This window comes from Ovis canadensis, chromosome 13 (assembly GCF_042477335.2).
Source record: "Ovis canadensis isolate MfBH-ARS-UI-01 breed Bighorn chromosome 13, ARS-UI_OviCan_v2, whole genome shotgun sequence".
NCBI lineage: Eukaryota > Metazoa > Chordata > Mammalia > Artiodactyla > Bovidae > Ovis > Ovis canadensis.
Window position 1 is genome coordinate 82587564 of NC_091257.1, and position 18790 is coordinate 82606353.

Here is an 18790-nt window from a genome sequence, read left to right on the forward strand (position 1 = left end):
TTTATTGTGCCCAATTTTGCATGAAATGTTCCCTTAGACATCTCTAGTCTTTCCCATTCTATTGTTTTCCTCTATTTCTTTGCATCCATCACTGAGGAAGGCTTTTGTATCTCTCCTTGCTATTCTTTGGGACTCTGCATTTGGATCGGTATATCTTTCCTTTTTTCCTTTGCCTTTAGCTTCTCTTCTTTTCTCAGCTATTTATAAGGCCTCCTCAGACAACCATTTTGCCGTTTTGCATTTCTTTTCTTGGGGATGGTCTTGATCACTGCCTCCTGTACAATGTCATGAACCTCCTTCCATAGTTCTTCAGGCACTTCGTCTATCAGATCTAATCCCTCGAATCTATTTCTCACTTCCACTGTGTAATTATAAGGGATTTGATTTAGGTCCTACCTGAATGGTTTAGTGGTTTTCCCTACTTTCTTCAATTTAAGTCTGAATTTTGCAATAAGGAGTTGATGATCTGAGCCACAGTCAGCTCCTGTTCTTGTTTTTGCTGACTGTATGGAGCCTCTCCATCTGTGGCTGCAAAGAATATAGTCAGTCTGATTTTGGTGTTGACCACTGGTGATGTCCATGTGTAGAGTACATGTTTTTGGAAGAGGGTGTTTGCTATGTCCAGTGTGTTCTCTTGGCAGAACTCTATTAGATTTGCCTTGCTTCATTCTGTACTCCAAGGTCAAATTTGCCTGTTACTCCAGGTATCTCTTGACTTCTACTTTTGCATTCCTGTCCCCTATAATGAAAAGGACATCTTTTTTGGGTGTTAGTTCTAGAAGCTCTTGTAGATCTTCTAGAACCATTCAGCTTCAGCTTCTTCAGCATTACTGGTTGGGGCACAGACTTGGATTACTGTGATATTGAATGATTTGCCTTGGAAATGAACAGATATCATTCCGTCATTTTTGAAATTGCATCCAAATACTGCATTTCAGACTCTTGTTGACTATGAGGGCTACTCCATTTCTTCTAAGAATAGAGCCCACCAATCTGTGTTCCTGATGTGTTCTCTCAACCAGTGTTTGGTTTCCCTATATCTTCACAAGCACTGGGTATGAAAATCTTCTGAACTTTTTATCTCTCTGATAGATGAAACCTGGCATCGTTGTTATTTTCATTTTTAATCACGTCTCATGTGCTTATTTGCAACTGAACTTTCTGTTAACATCTTGAACCTCTCTTTTTTTCCTCTTTTGTCCTTTCCTTATTACTCTGTATAAGTTGTTCTTTGTGTATTAAGGAAATTAACTCATATATTAGCTCATGTGTTAAGCAAATTAGGTCTTTGGCTAGCTCACGATGCAATTTTTTAAAATTTGCATATGCCATTGTTGTTCTCTAAAGTTTTAATTTTCAGTGCCGGCAAGCTCATAGCTATTTCCTTTATGGCTTCTGAGACTTGGATTTGACCTAGAAAGGCTTTTGCCCATCCCTGACCATAAATAAATGGACCCAAGCTTTCTTCTTGATCTTTTATGGCCTTGTTTATCACAAATCTTTATCTTGTAATAACTATATTTGTAATAATTTCTGTAGTTAACTTCTTACTCTGGTTTCCTTTAGTTGGGAATTGAGATTTATATTTCCCCTCAAATGGTGGCTGACCATAGTCTACGAATCACTTACTACTTCTTCTTTCTTCTCTAGGAGACTAAACGGCTCCTTTGACGTGAAGGTCAAGGGCATCACCATTTCAGTCAATCTTCTCTTGGACAGTGAGCCCTCTGGGAGACCCAAAGTGGCTGTCTCCAGCTGCAGTAGCCACATCCATGATGTGGAGGTGGACATATCAGGAGATTTGGGGTAGGTCACCACGGGGACACTGACCAGCTTGACCCTTGCAGGAGCCAGAGGCCTATCCAACCCAAGGCCCAAAGCCTCTGATAAGCATGACGGTCCAGGGTACCGCATGGGCACATCATATGCGCTTGGAGGTAATTCTTTGGGGGACCTGCTGGGATGAACAGAAGCAGATTTAAGCCCAGAGTACTGGTGAGTGTGCCGGGCTTCCCAGGTGATTCAGTGGTAAAGAATATGCCTGCCAGTGCAGGAGCTGCAGGAGACACAGTTTTAATCCCTGGGTTTGGAAGAAACCCTGGAGGAAAGAAATGGCCACCTATTCGAGTATTCTTGCCTGATAATCCCATAGGCATGGTGGGCTACAGAGGAAGGGACCGCAAAGAATCAGACACGACTGAGCAGGCGTTGGTGTGCTATTTCCACCAAAAAATAAAGAGCTTCACCACCATCAGACATGTGCAGTTTGGCTACGGAGAGAACACAAAGGCTTTTGGTCAAATGAGAGCTTGTGAAAAATACACAAACCTTTGAGCCAATCTCTTCAAGTCTCAGTTTCCTTGATTAGAAAAACATGAATTGGGGACTTCCCTGGTGGTCCAGTGCTTTAGACTCTGCGCTTCCACTGCAGGAGGGTCTGTGAGGCACAGCCAAAAACTTTAAAAATAAGAATAAATAAAGATATATTCCCCCAAAAAAGGAAAAGAAAAACATGGATTCTCCAGGTGGTGGTGTTGTGTGTTCTCAGTCACGTCCAACTCTTTGCAACCCCATGGACTGTAGCCCACCAGGTTCCTCTGCCTATAGAATTTTCCAGGCGATAATACTGGAATGGGTTGCCATTACCTACTCCAGGGGATCTTCCTCATTCAGGGATCAAAACTGGGTCTCCTTGCCTCTCACATTAGCAGGCAGATTCTTTACCACTGAGCCACCTGGGAAGTCGCATGGTCTCCAACCCCTCCTCTAAATATACTGAATTTGGGGCTGGGCTGTCAGATACACTGAATCAGGGGGTGTGCTGGGAAATGGGAGTCTGCATGCTCATTCCATTCAGGATTCTGGAACACAGCAGGGGCCAGGATGGGGTGGGGAGCCCTCTCTTGGGAACTGGCCTGACTCTCCCTGCTGCCCCGCTTTCTCCGCATTCAGTGCCACCAAGCTGACCATCCACCGTGCTTCCCTCCCCAGGTGGCTGCTGAATCTCTTCCATAACCAGATTGAGTCCAGGTTCCGAAAGGCCTTGAAAAGCAGGGTAAGCTTGTCCTAGCAGCTGGCATTGCTGAGCCTCTCAAGGGTTGGGTGCAAGTCCTCAGTGACCTCTGCACTTGAACATCCCTAGGGGCTGGCCCAGGCATATTTGGGCTCAAGGCCCAGAGAGGACAAACCAAGGTCATGGAGCTGGTGTGCAGCAAAGCTGAGGGCAAGATGTAGGTGTCTGGACGCCAAGTCTGTTCAGTTAGATAGAAAATGGTCAGATGCTTGGCCAAGGGTCAAACAACGGAATAAAGTCATCTTGGCTTTGCTCACTGCCCACCCCAGCTCTGCAGTCCACAAAAGCCAAAAAGGAAATCAACACTTACGTGCCTGTGGAGACCAAGCAGGAAGCTTTGGGAGCGTGTGGACCATGTAGGAGCTCTGGCTCCTACCTGGGTGAACGCATGAACACCTGCTTTGTATTGCCTTATATAAACAGCCACAGTGTCAGTTTTCCCCATTTAAAAAAATTCTGTGCTACTGCTACTGCTAAGTCACTTCAGTCATGTCCGACTCTGTGCGACCCCATAGACAGAAGCCCACCAGGCTCCCCCGTCCCTGGGATTCTCCAGGCAAGAACACTGGAGTGGGTTGCCATTTCCTTCTCCGATGCATGAAAGTGAAAAGTGAAAGGGAAGTCGCTCAGTCATGTCCGACTCTTCGCGACCCCATGGACTGCAGCCTATCAGGCTCCTCTGTCCATGAGATTTTCCAGGCAAGAGTACTGGAGTGGGGTGCCATTGCCTTCTCCGAAAAAATCCTGTGAAATCTCCAAATTTTGGAATCTCTGGCTAAAATAAAGAGGTTTAGGCTAACTTTCAGTTCTCTCATTCACCTACTTCACCCTAAAATCCTGTCTCCGGTGTATCATCTACCTGGAGCTGCATTTGTAGTGATGACTGCTTGGGAAAAGAGAAAGTTAAGAAGAGGAAAGGGGCAACACAGGCGCACACCTCTCTTGATCCAAGTCTGCTTTGGCTTTGAGTGCCCCCTGGTGGTTGAAGTGAAAATAGCATGCAAACCCCAAGGATTGGACATGGCAAGCAGTTCTGTTCCTTTTCTTGTTCTGGGGTCCCAAGGTCTAGACGAGCTTGGGAAACATGCCAGTCCTCTTCTCGTGCACCCCGCTGCCGTGTTTCCATGCCTTTCTAGTGGGACTTAGTATTCTTCAGTGGTGTGGATTTATGCTCCCCTGCTGATGTGGAGACAAGAATAATTAATAACAATATTATACAACAATAGTGCTGTGAACCCAGGTCTCCTGCATAGCAGGCAGATTCTTTACCATCTGAGCTATGGCTTGCCCCGAAAATGTCACCTCCTCATAGGAGCCATCAGTGACCCTCTTACTAGGCCAGGACCACATGCATCTCTAGGACACCTCCCCCCCATAAGTCCCTCTCCTCCACTGTATCTGTGGAGGATAGGTGATAGCTAGTTAATTTAAAAAAAAAAAAGCTGTTTAAAATGAGGACTCCAACTTCCCTGTAGTCCAGTGGTTAAGAGTTGGCCTGCCGATGCAGGGGACATGGATTCAATCCCTGGTCTGGGACGATACCACGTGCTGCAGAGCAGCTAAGCCCATGGGCCACTACTATTGAGCCTGTGCTCTGGAGCCTGGGAGCCACGACTACTGAGCGCACGTACCCTAGAGCCTGTGCTCCACAACAGGAGACGCCAACACCATGAGCAGCCTGTGCACTGCAACAAAGAGTAACCCCGGCTCTCTGCAACTAGAGGAAGCCGTGTGCAGCAGTGAAGACCCAGCACAGCCAAAAGTAAAAACAAATAGATAAATGGAAAAAAAATAAGGCGAGGACTCACTCACACAGCCTTGAAAAAAGAAAATATTTACATATGAATCCTAAGACGCAGGACCATTCTTTGTAAACAGTCTCTTGACTGGCCTAGCACTGTCTTTCTAACATTTAACATCCATCTGCTACAGGTTCCAGCTCAGATTTCTTTAACCACACTGAGAATCTAGAGATGTTTGCAAAGCGATCTCCATGCAGAATCCTTCCATATTTTTATAATTGTTTTCCTGGTAAGCTTTTCTGGTCCACAGCAGTTTACTGGCATTTTCTTTAAGCAACTCACCTTTCCAAAGCATTTACCGTTGGTTTTCTGACAAATAACTCTTTTCTCAGTCATTATTTCATGGGTTTACATAAAAAATAATTTTTAATATTTATTTATTTATTTGGCTACATCGGGCCTTGGTTTCAGCAGGTGGGATCTTTCGTAGTGGTGCACAGATTCTCTAGTTGTGGCACATGGGCCCAGTAGTTGTGGTGAGCAGACTTAGTTGCTCCACAGCATCTCAGTTCCTCAACCAGGGATCGAACCCACATCTCCTGCATTGCAAGATGGACTCTTAATCACTGGATTACCAGGGAAGTCCCTGCATAAGAAATAATTTGAGTGATTGCAATAGCAAGGAAAGCAAACTGGTTTGCAAACATGCACTTCCATTTCTTGAGAAGCACACAGTTTACCTGGAGCAACAAATTCTGAGTGCTTACTATGCATGGTAGCCTATTGGATGGGAGGACTGAGTCTTCCACAAGCAGCTGGGGAAACAAGTGTTGCAGGGAAAAGCCAATTCTAACTCTATGTTGGAACTCTTTCTTTGACTTGCTTTTCCTTGCTTTTGTTATTGTATGTAATGGCCTGCCTCCGAGAATCCTGCCCCTCTGCCTGACTGTTAAATTAAAGTGCCTTTGTTCAGACCCTTGGTCCACTTGTAGATGGCATGAAGGAAGAAATTAACACATCCCCTTTCCAAGGCTTGCCATTCTAGGAGATATTTGTAAGATCAGTGGCCTTTTTACTTTGTTTCCACATCTCCTCCATCTCTGATCTATAAAAGAACCCCACATCCAGACCCTGAGAAGATGGTTATTTTGAAGCATTAGTCTGCCATCCTCTTGGTCAGCTGGCTCTCTTGTCTTACTACCTGTCTCCAGTCCACTGGCCTGTTGTTCAGCGTTCAGCAAGCAGAACGAGCTTGGATTCGATAACGCAAGGACTATTGATCCATCCAGCTAATCTGTTAAGAAGTATCTGCATCTACTTATTTGTGTGGCTATTGCTACCTACTATCTAATTCTGCTGTCCAATTCCAGACCCTGAGAGACTAGGGCTTCCCAAAGGAATAGGTCTTTCATGACGGAGTTTCAGGCAGTGCCTCCAGCCATGTTGCCCCATCCGGCTGCATAGGCAAGTACCTAGCTCCGATTTCCAGTCCTGTGATGGACTTTAACAGGCCCAAGTGGACCCTATTGGGGGTCCATACGGGGGCAGACATGTTTCTGATCATTTCTATTTTCTTGGTACCTGGCATATCATAAGCACTTATAAATTTTTGTAGAATCAATGACCAGCTAGCAAAGATGTGCAATGGGACTGAAGCAGTTAGCACAGGGCCAGACAAAAGCCAGCAAACTCACTCGGGCTTTCTTTTCCCATATTTTTCAGATTTGCGAAATTATTCAGGACTCGGTGACCTCTGAGCTACAGCCTTATCTTCAAACTCTGCCAGGTAGGGCACTCCACCCATCCTTGATTCTCATTCATTTTTATAAGTGCATACATTAATATGTACCTTATGAAAACTTACATGGAGCAGCAGTATTAAAAGTAAAAATTAAAAGTCCCCTTTCCTCCCCAAATTTTCTTCTTTTTTAAAAAATATTTATTTATTTATTTGGCTACACCAGGTCTTAATTGCAGCATGTGGGATCTTCAGTCTTCACTGCAGCATACAAGATTTTTTTAGTTGCAGCATGTGGGATCTAGTTCCCTGACCAGGGCTTGAACAGGTGCCCTCTGCATTATGAGTGCAGAGTCTTAGCCACTGGACCACCAGGGAAGTCCCCCCAAATTTTCTTCTAAGAGGTAAACTGTTTTGAGTGTGTACTTTCAGATATTTCCTTTGCATGTACAAATATAAATATACACATCCATAAGCATATGAATATACATTCACATGGGCTTCCCTAGTGGCTCATCAGTAAAAGAATCCACCTGCAATGCAGGAGTTCAATCCCTGGTCTGGGAGGACCCCCTGGAGAAATAAACGGCAACTCCAGTATTCTTGCCTGGGAAATTCCCTGGACAGAGGCGCCTGGCGGGCTACAGTCCATGGGGTCACACAGAGTTGGACACACTTAGCAGCTAAACCACCACCACCACCATACATTCACATATGTATTACTTTTGTTCATGAATATATGTGAATATGCATAATTATGAATATATACATTATTCTGTAATAGTAGAGACATTGGTTTTTTTTGTAACCTGTATACCTTGAAGATCTTTTTTCATCAGCACATATAGACTTATCTCGTTTTTAAAAACGTTTTTGTGGAAGTCAAAACAGAGAAAAACATGCTCAAACTGTAAGTGGAGTTTTTAAATTTTTTTCACAAACTGAGCACACACACTTATCAGCTTCCAGATCAATATACGGAACATGACTGGCCTTTCAGAGTCCACTCATGTCTCCTTCTGGCACCACCCACCCCTCCAGGGTGACCATTCTCCCTACTTCTTCCAGCAAAGATCAGCTTTGCACTTTGTACATGAATGGACCTATTCAGTAATCACAGTCTTTTATCAAAAGCAGAAGGCTTTCTCTGTTCAACTTTAAAATATGAGGTCACTCCATGGACCTCCCTGGTGGTCCAGTGATTAAGATTTCACCTTCCAGTGCCGGGGATGTGAGTTCAATCCCTGGTTGGGGAGTTAAGATCCCACATGACTTGCAGCCAAAAAACCAAAACATAAAACCAAAGTAATATTGTAACAAATTCAATAAAGACTTTAAAAATGGTTCACATAAAGAAAATCTTGAAAAAATAATAAAATATGAGGTCAGTCCATATTGTTCCATATTGTGAGGTCATTCACTCTCCTGCTGCGTCATCCACTGTGTCCATGTCTTTCCTTTTTTTTTTTTTTAATTTGGAGGATAATTGCTTTACAATGTTGTGTTGGTTTCTGCTGTATAACAATGAGAATCAGCCATAACGTCTTTCCATTTGTTTATCTATAGACCTGTTGAAGGCCATTTGGGTAGTTTCAGTTCTAAATCATTGTGGGTAGTGCTGCTTTGAATATTCTAACTCATATGGACATGCATCTTGGGATATACACGCAGGAGAGAAATTACAGGTTCCTGTGATGTGCCTAGGTTCAGCCCTACCAGATTCTGCCAAACAGTTTTCCAAAATGGTTATATAGACATTTTTTTGGTGGGGGGGCCATGCCACTCAGCTTGCAGGATCTTAGTTCCCCAATCAGTGACCAAACTTGCGCCCCCTGCAGTGGAAGCGTGGAGTAACCACTAACCACTGGACTTCCAAGGAAGTCCCTAGACTTCATTTTAATAACTGCACAGTATTCTGTCTTACGGATGTGTCTCCATTTATTTAATGAGCCCCCAGCTGCTGGACAGGTAGGTTTGCTGTCATCCTTTCCTATTGCCAACAACGGGGCAGAGAGCATCTCATACTACCTCTTTGCCTGCACATAAGCGTACCTGTAGAACAGTTCTCTACAAACAGAGGCCCCAGAGCTAGGCTACACAGGTAACGTTGGCGGGGACATGCCCTGGACAATTGGAGGTGTTCCCTGATGCCTTGGCCCCCAGGCCTCCACACTCACTGCTAACCTTCCCTTCAGCAGAGACCCACATGTGCACAGAGTTCCCAGTGCGTGGGACAGAGAGCTCCTGCCCCCACCAAGGCCTTGGAGGGGAGTCTCTGGGTCCTCTGAATATGGCCCCGCCTTCCTGGTTATTTGGTTGATATTGGTAGGTGGCTGGTTTCCTTGAAGATCAAGGTCTTGGTTATAAAGTTGAAGAGCAATATCTTTGGTTGTAGAATTTTCCCTATCGTATGTCTTCCTTGGTGTGAAGTTCTGGGTATGGAGGGGTTGCCAGACCTGAGCTCCTCCTGTGCTCAGGCTGTGTGTGTGCGTGTGTGTGTGTGTGTGTGTGTGTGTGTGTGTGTAAGATTCTGGAAACTGCTCAGGCTCTGGGATAAGCACACCAGTCCCCTTGTGACTAAATCATCAGTGGAACAGAAGAAACCACCTCGTCTCTTTCTTGGTGAAGGAGCCCTTTGCCCCAGCACTGGGCTGGGTGGAGGGTCTTAAGGTGGAGGGGCAGGGGGCTCTGGAGACCTCTCCAGAGGGAGTGTGGTTCAGCCAGAGTCCTCATCCCTTCTGCATTACCCGCCTCCTAATTCTGTCCCTCCCCCGGTTCACAGTCACAACAAAGATTGATCATCTCGCTGGCCTTGATTACAGCTTAATGGGGGCCCCTCAAGCAACAGACCAAACGCTGGACGTGATGTTCAAGGTAAGGGTCCTGGGTCAGGGGCTTGAGTGGGTCCAGCCCTGGCATGGCATTCCCTCAGCTCAGCCCTTTCTTGGGGCCTCCTGTTCCCCAGTTTCAGATCCGTCCCTGGGTCCCCATGGTTCCCACATGTCAAGGGCAGGGCAGTATGGAGTTGTGGGGAGTATTTCCCAGAGACAGGCTCCTCCCATGGTGTCTTACATCACTTAAGCCTTGAAACTTCCTTCCTCCCTGGCCCTGCGCTCCACTCCTTCACCTATCCCACCATGCAGGTGACATTAACCAGAGCAGGCCCTTGATGGCATTGAAGAGCTGGCCAAGAGGTCTTATAGGTTAAAGCATCAAAGCTTCTGGTAAGCATTTCATTAGGGGATCCTGGACATACACTTTGACCCAAAGGGTCAAAATTTGACCCAAATTTTTTTTATTGGAGTATAGTTGATTTGAGCATCCCAGGTAACTCTAGTAATAAAGAATCCACCTGCCAGTGCAGGAGACTTGGGTTCAATCCCTGAGTCGGGAAGAGCCCCTGGAGGAGGAAAATGGTAATGCACTCCAGTATTCTTACCTGAAAAATTCCATGGACAAGAGGAGCCTGACAGGCCCCAGTCCATGCAATCACAAAGAGTCAGACACGACCGAGTGACTGAGCACACACACATAGACGATTTACAATGCTGTGTTAGTTTCAGGTCTCAGCAAGGTGAATCAATTATAGATACACATATATCCACTGTTTCTTTAAAGATTCTGTTCCCATATAGATCATTACAGAGTACTGCGTAGCGTTCCCTGTGCTAGATGGCAGGTTCCCATTCGTTATCTGTTTATTTTATATATATATCTATTATATATATATACACATATAGTGTATATGTATCAGTCCCAGTTTCCCAACTTTTCCCTTCCCTTGCCTTATCCCCTGCTGCTGCTGCTGCTGCTAAGTTGCTTCAGTCGTGTCCGACTCTGCGACCCCATGGACTGCAGCCCACCAGACTCCTCCATCCATGGGATTTTCCAGGCAAGAGTACTGGAGTGGGGTGCCATTGCCTTCTCCGACCTTATCCCATAGTAACCATAAGTGTGTTTCCTACATCTGTGACTCTACTTCCATTTTTCAAACAAGCTCATTTTCATCTTTTTTTTTTTAGATTCCAAGGAAAACATCTTTAATGGTGGAATTTCAGGCAGCATCTCTAGCCCATATCCCCTCATCAGACTCTATAGGCTCCTAGCTCAGGTGTCTAGCCCTGAGATAGACTTAGGAAAGTTCAAATGGATTCTATCTCTCTCTCTAGGGTGAAATTTTTAGCCGAGATGACCGCTCCCCAGTTGCTTTCCTTGCTCCTGTCATGAACCTTCCTGAGGAACACAGCCGAATGGTCTACTTTGCCATCTCAAATTATGCCTTCAACACCGCCAGCCTAGTTTATCATAAAGCGGGATTCCTGAACTTTACTATCACGGATGACATGGTGAGAATCATAGCAGAATAGCTCTCACAAATGACTTCATCACTTGGTCTTCCTTCCTCTTCCCTTCCCACCCATGTACATCAGTGAAACAGTAAACTATAACTAGAAAAAAGATCAAGAGCAGGAAAAATATGTTAGCACAATTTCACTTCTCACTTTGGTGGCCAGGAAGCTCAAAGTTCTTTCTCCATTATAACAACTGGGGAAGATTCTCTGGCTTGCTTGTCCGTGTTTTACTTTTCCTTCCTGTCTAGATCCATTATCTGTGTGTGTGTGTGTGTGTGTGTGTGTGTGTGTGTGCTGGGTCTTCCTTGAGGCGCACAAGAGCTTCTCTAGTTGCGGAGCATGGGCCCTAGGTCACATGAGCTCAGTATTTGCAGCATTCAGGCTTAGTTTTCCCATGGCATGTGGGATCTTAGTTCCCTGACCAGGAATTGAACCTGTGTCCCCTGCATTGGAAAGCAGGTTTTTAGCCACTGGACCACCAGGAGGTCCCTAAATCTGTGGTCCTCATGCATATTTTCTACAAACCATCCATCCTGATGGTTTGTAGAGGTTTAAAGATTTTAGTGAATGAGGCAGGATAATAGATAAATTCATGAACTGATAAACCCATAAGGTTTCATAGAATAGAAAATAAAGACCACGTTAAAAGTAAGGCACAATTATGAAGACACAGGACCCATAAATTGATTTTTTTTTAAATTACAGATCTGTGTGGGTGCTTCCCATAGTCAAAATGGAAAGAGTACAGGATTTAGGGATTCACAGTGAAAAGGAGAGAAAATGTCGCCCTAGCATTTACCTCTAAAATAACTGTCTCCAATGTGGCTTTGTATAAAGGTTACTACATTTTATAGTGGATCACTTCATGAAAATTTCTTTCAGTTTCTTTCATATTTCTGGGTTTTAGGTAGCTGTTTCTTGTAGCTCTTTGTAAAAGCTGAAGCCTCGTGTACCATGTCAGGATGGTGGAGGAAACACAATGCAATCCAAATTGGATGGTCCAGCCAATCTTGGTAATAAATTGGAGACCAGAAGTGATGCATGGAGTGATATTTGTCCTTTATTTCTCATCCACGCCAGGGTCATTTACTTCTGTTGTCATATTTGGGTCACCCTTCCCACCTGTGGTACAGAACTTTCCTTCAGTGGAAGGGATCATAGTAGCTGTGTTTTATTGAACGCCCACTAAGTGCTAGGCCTTGGACTAGATGCCTTATACTCACCATTTCATTTAGCCCTCACAATAACCCAGTAAGTGGGAATCATAATGATCTCTGGGCCCTCCAGGTGGCACTAGTGGTAAAGAACCCAGCTGCCAATGCAGGAGACATAAGAGACACGGGTTCAATCCCTGGGTCAGGAAGATCCCCTGGAGGAGGGCCCAGCAACCCACTCCAGTATTCTTGCCTGGAGAATCCCATGAACAGAGGAGCCTGGTGGGCTACAGTCCATGGGGTCGCAAAAAGTTGGACACAAATGAAGCAACTTAACACACGCATACACACACACACATACATGCACATATATAATTATCTCCATTTTATAGGTGAGGAAGTTGAGGCTCAAAGAGGGAAAGGGGCTCAGCTGGGATTACATAGTAACAAAGCCTAGAGTCAAACCTAGGTCTGTGAGACTGCAAATCTCATGCTTGTGTATCCTCTGATTGAGTCCTGCATGTCACTTACACCCCAAGGAGAGCGGCCAGGACCCCAGGGATTCATGTGCTCATGGTGAATGCAGAACAAGCATCTCGTTGTTGCCATGGTAACTGCAAGCAGTCAAGAAGCTATGTTATTAAATACCCTCCCACTTCCCCATCTATCTGCAGACCTTCAGCTCTGGCCAGAGCACTTAAAACTTCTTTGTGTCCTTTCATTGCAGATTCCGCCTGATTCTAACATTCGACTGAACACCAAGTCCTTCCGCGCCTTCGTTCCCAGGGTAAGGCTTCCCTTAGCCCTCAGGGTGCAGGTTGAGCCCCCAAAGCCTTCAGGGGTATTCTTTAAAACCTCCACCCTCCTCTCAGCTTGATCAACAGCCAGAAGGCCCACAGTGGGGTCCCCAATGAAGGCTGGGGTGCTACAGGTTTCCCTTCAAAGTCAAAATGACAGAGGCCCAAACCCTGTGTCTCCTGGGACCACAGGCCACCCAGTCTCTTACTGATGCTCTCTGATAATTCCAAGGAATACTGACAAGACCCACAAAATGTGCCCCAATTAAGGACACCAAGCAATTACAGAGGGTGTAGTAGGGGTCAGGCCCTGTTCTTGGTGCATTACAAAAATTATCTTTTGAATGGATAATTTTTCATGGTTCAAGATTCAAAAGACCTAAAAGATTATAGAGTGAAAATTCCCATCCACTCCTGTCCCCTAAACATCCAGTTCACACTCCAAGTCTGTCAATATTATCAAATTGCACACACCCTTCTGGGGAGATTCTGTGTATATACGAATAAATGTTATTTGTCTTTCCTCTGTTTTTTTTAATGCAAATTGAGGTATATTTTACACACCAGTTTTCACCTTACTTTTCCCCCTACTGTACCAGGAGATGATTCTGTATAGGTAAATAAAAACTTCCTCACTCTTATTTTCCTGGGAATCCAATCTGCCATTGTATTATGGATTGACCATAGTTTGAGTATCCCGTCTCCCATGGAAGGACATGTACGTTTTTTCTTTGCTACATGAGTGACACAGTGAATAACCCTGTAGCGCTGTCCTTGCTGGACTAAGCTCTTTATGTGCAACATCTTATTTAATCTCATAGAAATCTACCTGTCTTCTCCTCCACCTTCGGAGTCCCGTCAAGACGCAGCTCAGATAGGCAGTAGTGTTTAAAGTTCCTTTCCGAAGGCTTGATGAAGGCTGAGAGGAATTATAATGGTGGGGAAATTGTTAAACTTCAAATACTGCAGTACCTGGGTCACCTCCTTCCATAAGGCACCCCCACAGCAGGCCCTTTCTCTCCCTAGAACCCCACAGCAGCCCAACCTGCCGCCATATTGTTGGCACTAGCTTTGGAGGGACCTTGGCCACGTCCTGGCTCCAACAGCCCTTTCTCCCCAGAAAGAGGAGGAAACCGCCCCTCCCCTTTCCTGCTCACATCATAATCAACCTGACACAGAAGCAGCTCAGCTATCCTTCTGAGGGAAAGTGATTTACCTCCTTAACCTTCTAAACATCTCCCTTTTACAATAGAATATAGATTTTATATTTGCATAGCTAAAAGGCTCATGGGACTGTTCCTCCACTGACTTCCCCCCTACACGGAACAGTCTTGACCCCAAATTAAATTTTAATTAAACAGAAAATTGCCATAACTTTTAAAATGCTAAATCTAGGTGTGTCATCAAAAACAGTGGCGTATGCAGTTATCAGAGTAGGGGGAGGGGAGCTGGGCATACAGGTTCTAGAGAAGCAATAGCTCTCACTGATTGCCCAGGGAAAGGTGTGGAGTGAAAAAATTCTGTCCAACCTTTCTGGAGGAGTTTGGCAATACCTGGAAGAAGCTTTAAAAAATATTCTTGCCCTTGGACTCCGCAGGGAATGTATCCCCCAAAATAATAGCCAAGGGCATGCAGGGGAGTAGTCATTAAAAGGCAACACTTTGGAGACAATTTGACGCCCAATAAGATTAGATCAGTTGCAGTACCCACACACAGTGAAATAGAACACAGTTCAGCCAGGAGATAAACGATGCAGGCTTTATATGTCTGACATGGAAGGATGTCCAGTGATACCTTTAAGAAAACAAGGCACAGAGCATTTTGTGGAAATTAAACCAACAGGTGGTCTCAGCTTGCTCCAGCTCCCTCCAGGTTGTCCCAGCAAACCTGCGTATTCTCTTCTCTTGACATAATCTCTTCATTCCACCCTCAGATAGCCAGACTGTACCCCAACACGAACTTGGAGCTCCAGGGAGCAGTAGTCTCTGCCCCATGCCTGAACTTCAGCCCTGGAAATCTGTCCACAGCTGCCCAGATGGAGATCGAGGCCTTTGTGCTCCTACCCAACTCCGTCAAGGAACCTGTCTTCCGGCTCGGTGTGGTAAGGTTCAAAGCCTTTGCAAATGTTGTTGCCTTTTCCTGCTGGTTCTTCCTCGCACTGACCACCTGGTTAATTCCTTAGGATCAATCTCAACTTCAGTTCAGTTCAGTTCAGTTCAGTGGCTCAGTCGTGTCCGATTCTTTGCGACCCCATGAATCGCAGCACGCCAGGCCTCCCTGTCCATCACCAACTCCCGGAGTTCACTCAGATTCACACCCATCGAGTCCGTGATACCATCCAGCCATCTCATCCTCGGTCATCCCCTTCTCCTCCTGCCCCCAATCCCTCCCAGCATCAGAGTCTTTTCCAATGAGTCAACTCTTTGCATGAGGTGTCCAAAGTACTGGAGTTTCAGCTTTAGCATCATTCCTTCCAAAGAAATCCCAGGGCTGATCTCCTTCAGAATGGACTGGTTGGATCTCCTTGCAGTCCAAGGGACTCTCAAGAGTCTTCTCCAACACCAAGGATCCTCAGATAGGCCTTTCTCTTCTTTTTTTTCTAAGCTTATTTATTTATTTATTTCTGGTTGCTATGGGTCTTTATTGCTACACACAGGCTTTCTCTAGTTGCAGCGACTTGGGGCTACTCTCTAGTTGCGGTGTACAAGCTTCTCATTGTGCTGGCTTTTCTTGTCATAGAGCACAGGTTATAGGGCATACAGCCTTCAGTCATTGTGATGCACAGGCCTAGTTGCCCCACAGCACGTGGGGTCTTAGTTCCCAGACCAGGGATCAAACCCATGTCTCCTGCATTGGCAGGCAGTTCTTAACCACTGGACCACCAGGGAAGTCCCAAGACTGGCCTTTCTTGATTGCCCTTATCCCTGATCTATCTTACGACCTTGTCACTTTTTTCTTATGGCATCCTATTATTTCTCTTCGTAGGACTTATGTAAAGATACTTATGTAGCTCTTTGCAGTTGTACTTACTTAATGTATGTTTGTTCCACTAAGTGAGTCCATAAGGAGAAGTCCAGATTTAGCAGCTAAACAGTAACAATTGCTCCCAGATGTTGCATGTGCAATTTAATGGTTGTGATTGTTATCGAAATTGTCATCAATATATTTTAAATTAAAACATAATTTTTTATTATTATTGTTATTATTTCTTAAAGCTGAATCTTGGCCCTGAGATAGCTAGAAAGGATCCCTTTAGAGATCTCCAGAGATAAGCCTCTGTACCTTGGTGGCTCAGACAGTAAAGAATCTGCCTGCAATGCAGTAGACTTGGGTTCGATCCCTGGGTCAGGAAGATCCCCTGGAGGAGGGCATGGCAACCTACTCCAGTATTCTTTCCTGGAGAATCCCCATGGACAGAATCCCCTGCTTCATCCCCATGATGAAGCAACAAAGCACCACACATCTTCTCTTGGTAGTCTGTTCAAAGTCTAATTGCTATCGTAGTCAGCCATGCCATGCTTAAGTCACTTCAGTCATGTCCAACTCTTTGTGACCCTGTGGACTGTAGCCCTCCAGGCTCCTCTGTCCATGGGATTCTCCAGGCAAGAATACTGGAATGGGTTGCCATGCACTCCTCCAGGGGATCTTCCCAACCCAAGGACTGAACCTGGGTTTCCTGCATTGCAGGTGGATTCTTTACCACTAGTGCCACCTAGGAAGCCCATCATAGCAATTTCAAGTAAAAATGTTCAAGTCCAAGTTCAAGCGTTTATTAGCACCTACGATGAGCTTCCTGGTAACCTACAGCCCAGCGGGCAAGTTCCTGCTTTAACTCAGTGAGGTATTCGTTAGAGGAGACAGCCAGTTCTCATAGTTATGCATTCTGTACATGACGACCTCCTTCATTCAGACCTGTTTCTTTTTACTGGAATTTCCAGGCCACTAATGTGTCTGCCATGTTGACCTTCAACACCAGCAAGATCACTGGATTCTTGGAGCCAGAAAAGTAAGTCAGCCTGCTGACTACCCGGGGGCGCTCAGCTGGGCTCACTCCATCTGACACTGCAGCTGATTCAGTGCAGCTGGAGGTGGGATGTAATTTGATCCCCCTTCAACGTTTAGCGCCCACCACTGGGTGGGGAAGCAAACTTAAATTTTAGCCCAACTGGCCCAATTCTTTCCCCGCACTGGTCCTGTCTCCTTAAACTTCCTTTCCACCATTACTTCCAAACTTCTAAAGAATTTACTGTTTTTCCTTTATCTATGAATTTTAGATATCAGCAATATTGACTTCCTGAAATTACAGAGATTGAGTTCCTTTACACTGCACACTTCCCCTCTGTAAGTCTTCCCAGTAAGGTCATATCATTGTTTTTGGTTCCTCAGTAATCTTTTTCACTCTCACTATACCACACCCTTGGCCCTACGCCTTCTCCAGGTGGTGTGTCCTTCTTCTGGGGGATCCCCACATTGGGTTTCCCTTGAACATAATGCCCACATCTCTGAATCTTCTCTGCTTTGTTACAGGATACAAGTGGAACTGAAAGAATCTAAAGTTGGACTATTCAGTGTAAGTTATTCTTGTTTTTATTTAAGAAATGATTAGGGAAATAATTTAGAGTATTTACTAAGCAGTGTTTTGGCAGCTGTAATAGAGAAGGAGAAGAGTTACTCTTGGCCCGAGAAATCATAGAAGTCCATGAGGGCATGAACCATAGGGCAGAAGAACAGTTACCTCCCAATATTAGACAGTGTACAATTAAATCACTTGGTGGACAGAATTCTTTTAATTGCAAGGGGAAAAAAAAGGCTAACTATAAGTGTCTTAAGCAAAGAGGAAGAATGAATAGGATCATATACTAAAAAACAAAAAAGCTAAGGCTAGCGGTTTCAGGCATAGCTGGATCCAGGTGTTCAGATTAGTGCATCAATTTGAAAAGGCAAGGGAAGTTATTATAGGACTATATGAAATCATGAGTGAGAAACTTCTGAAAACTAGTACACTACAGAATCTAAAGAATCTTTCATGAATTTTTTAAAAAGAAAAAAGAACATATATATATATATTAAGAGAAGAATCTCTGTCTCTCCATTCTGCTTTCATCTGTTTGCTTCATTCTCAGGCAGGTTCTTCCCATTGGTGGAAAATTCCCAAATTTCCTGTAGTTTTATTAAAAAAAAAAAACCCTACAAAAAAAAAGATCATGTGCTAGTCCTCATTGGATTATTCTTAATCAAATGCCCATCTTTAGCCAAACATCTTGGCTGGAAATTGGACAAAGCCAATCAACCAGCATGGGTTTCAGCTCCCCAGAACCAAGATTTGCAGTCCCAAACCACGTGGGCTGAGATAGGAAAGGAGCATTCCCCTGAAGAAAATAGGAATTCTGTTATTTAAACAAAAGGAATTGATGTCTGGGCAGACGAAACCAAGAGACGATTTCCACAAAGAGGAAAACGTAGCCGTGGTGAAACGGCCCCATATGAAAGGAGAAAAAAGAATGGGAAGATTTGCGTGGGCTGAAACACTCAAGGAGAGATTTCTGAAGAGGGAAAGTGGGGTGGTGTTCCTCCTCACAGGTCAAGGAGGAGATGGAAAGATTTTAACCTACAGTAGTTGGCTACCTTTTTACCATCCTATGGATACTGGTCCTCTCGGACCTCCCTCTACCTGCCCCCCACTGACCAGACTTTCTCTCAGGTACAAGAGGACATAAACAAATGAGTGTGAGGAGAGACACTGCTCAGAGACCCCGAAGGATGACTCCTTTCAGAGAATGAAGGGTGAAGTGAATAATGGCACACTAACGCTGTGTCCGTGCGTGGCGTGTAAAAATGTGCTGTGAAGTAAATTATTCCTATGTAAAGAGTCACAAAAAGTCATCCTGGGACTTCCCTGGTGGAACAGTGCATAAGGATCCGCCTGCCAATGCA

At 44.9% G+C, this 18790-nt stretch overlaps 1 protein-coding gene across 1 annotated transcript in view; it reads left to right on the forward strand.

The window, feature by feature from the left end:
* LBP (lipopolysaccharide binding protein) overlaps window positions 1-18790 on the forward strand; it is a 37190-nt gene that overhangs the window by 9480 nt on the left and 8920 nt on the right. The window contains exons 4-12 of the mRNA XM_069548550.1: window positions 1651-1806; window positions 2992-3055; window positions 6538-6601; window positions 9336-9427; window positions 10723-10899; window positions 12787-12846; window positions 14790-14957; window positions 16795-16862; window positions 17384-17426. Coding sequence (XP_069404651.1) covers window positions 1651-1806; window positions 2992-3055; window positions 6538-6601; window positions 9336-9427; window positions 10723-10899; window positions 12787-12846; window positions 14790-14957; window positions 16795-16862; window positions 17384-17426 — 892 coding nt within the window. The remainder of the gene's footprint in view (window positions 1-1650; window positions 1807-2991; window positions 3056-6537; window positions 6602-9335; window positions 9428-10722; window positions 10900-12786; window positions 12847-14789; window positions 14958-16794; window positions 16863-17383; window positions 17427-18790) is intronic.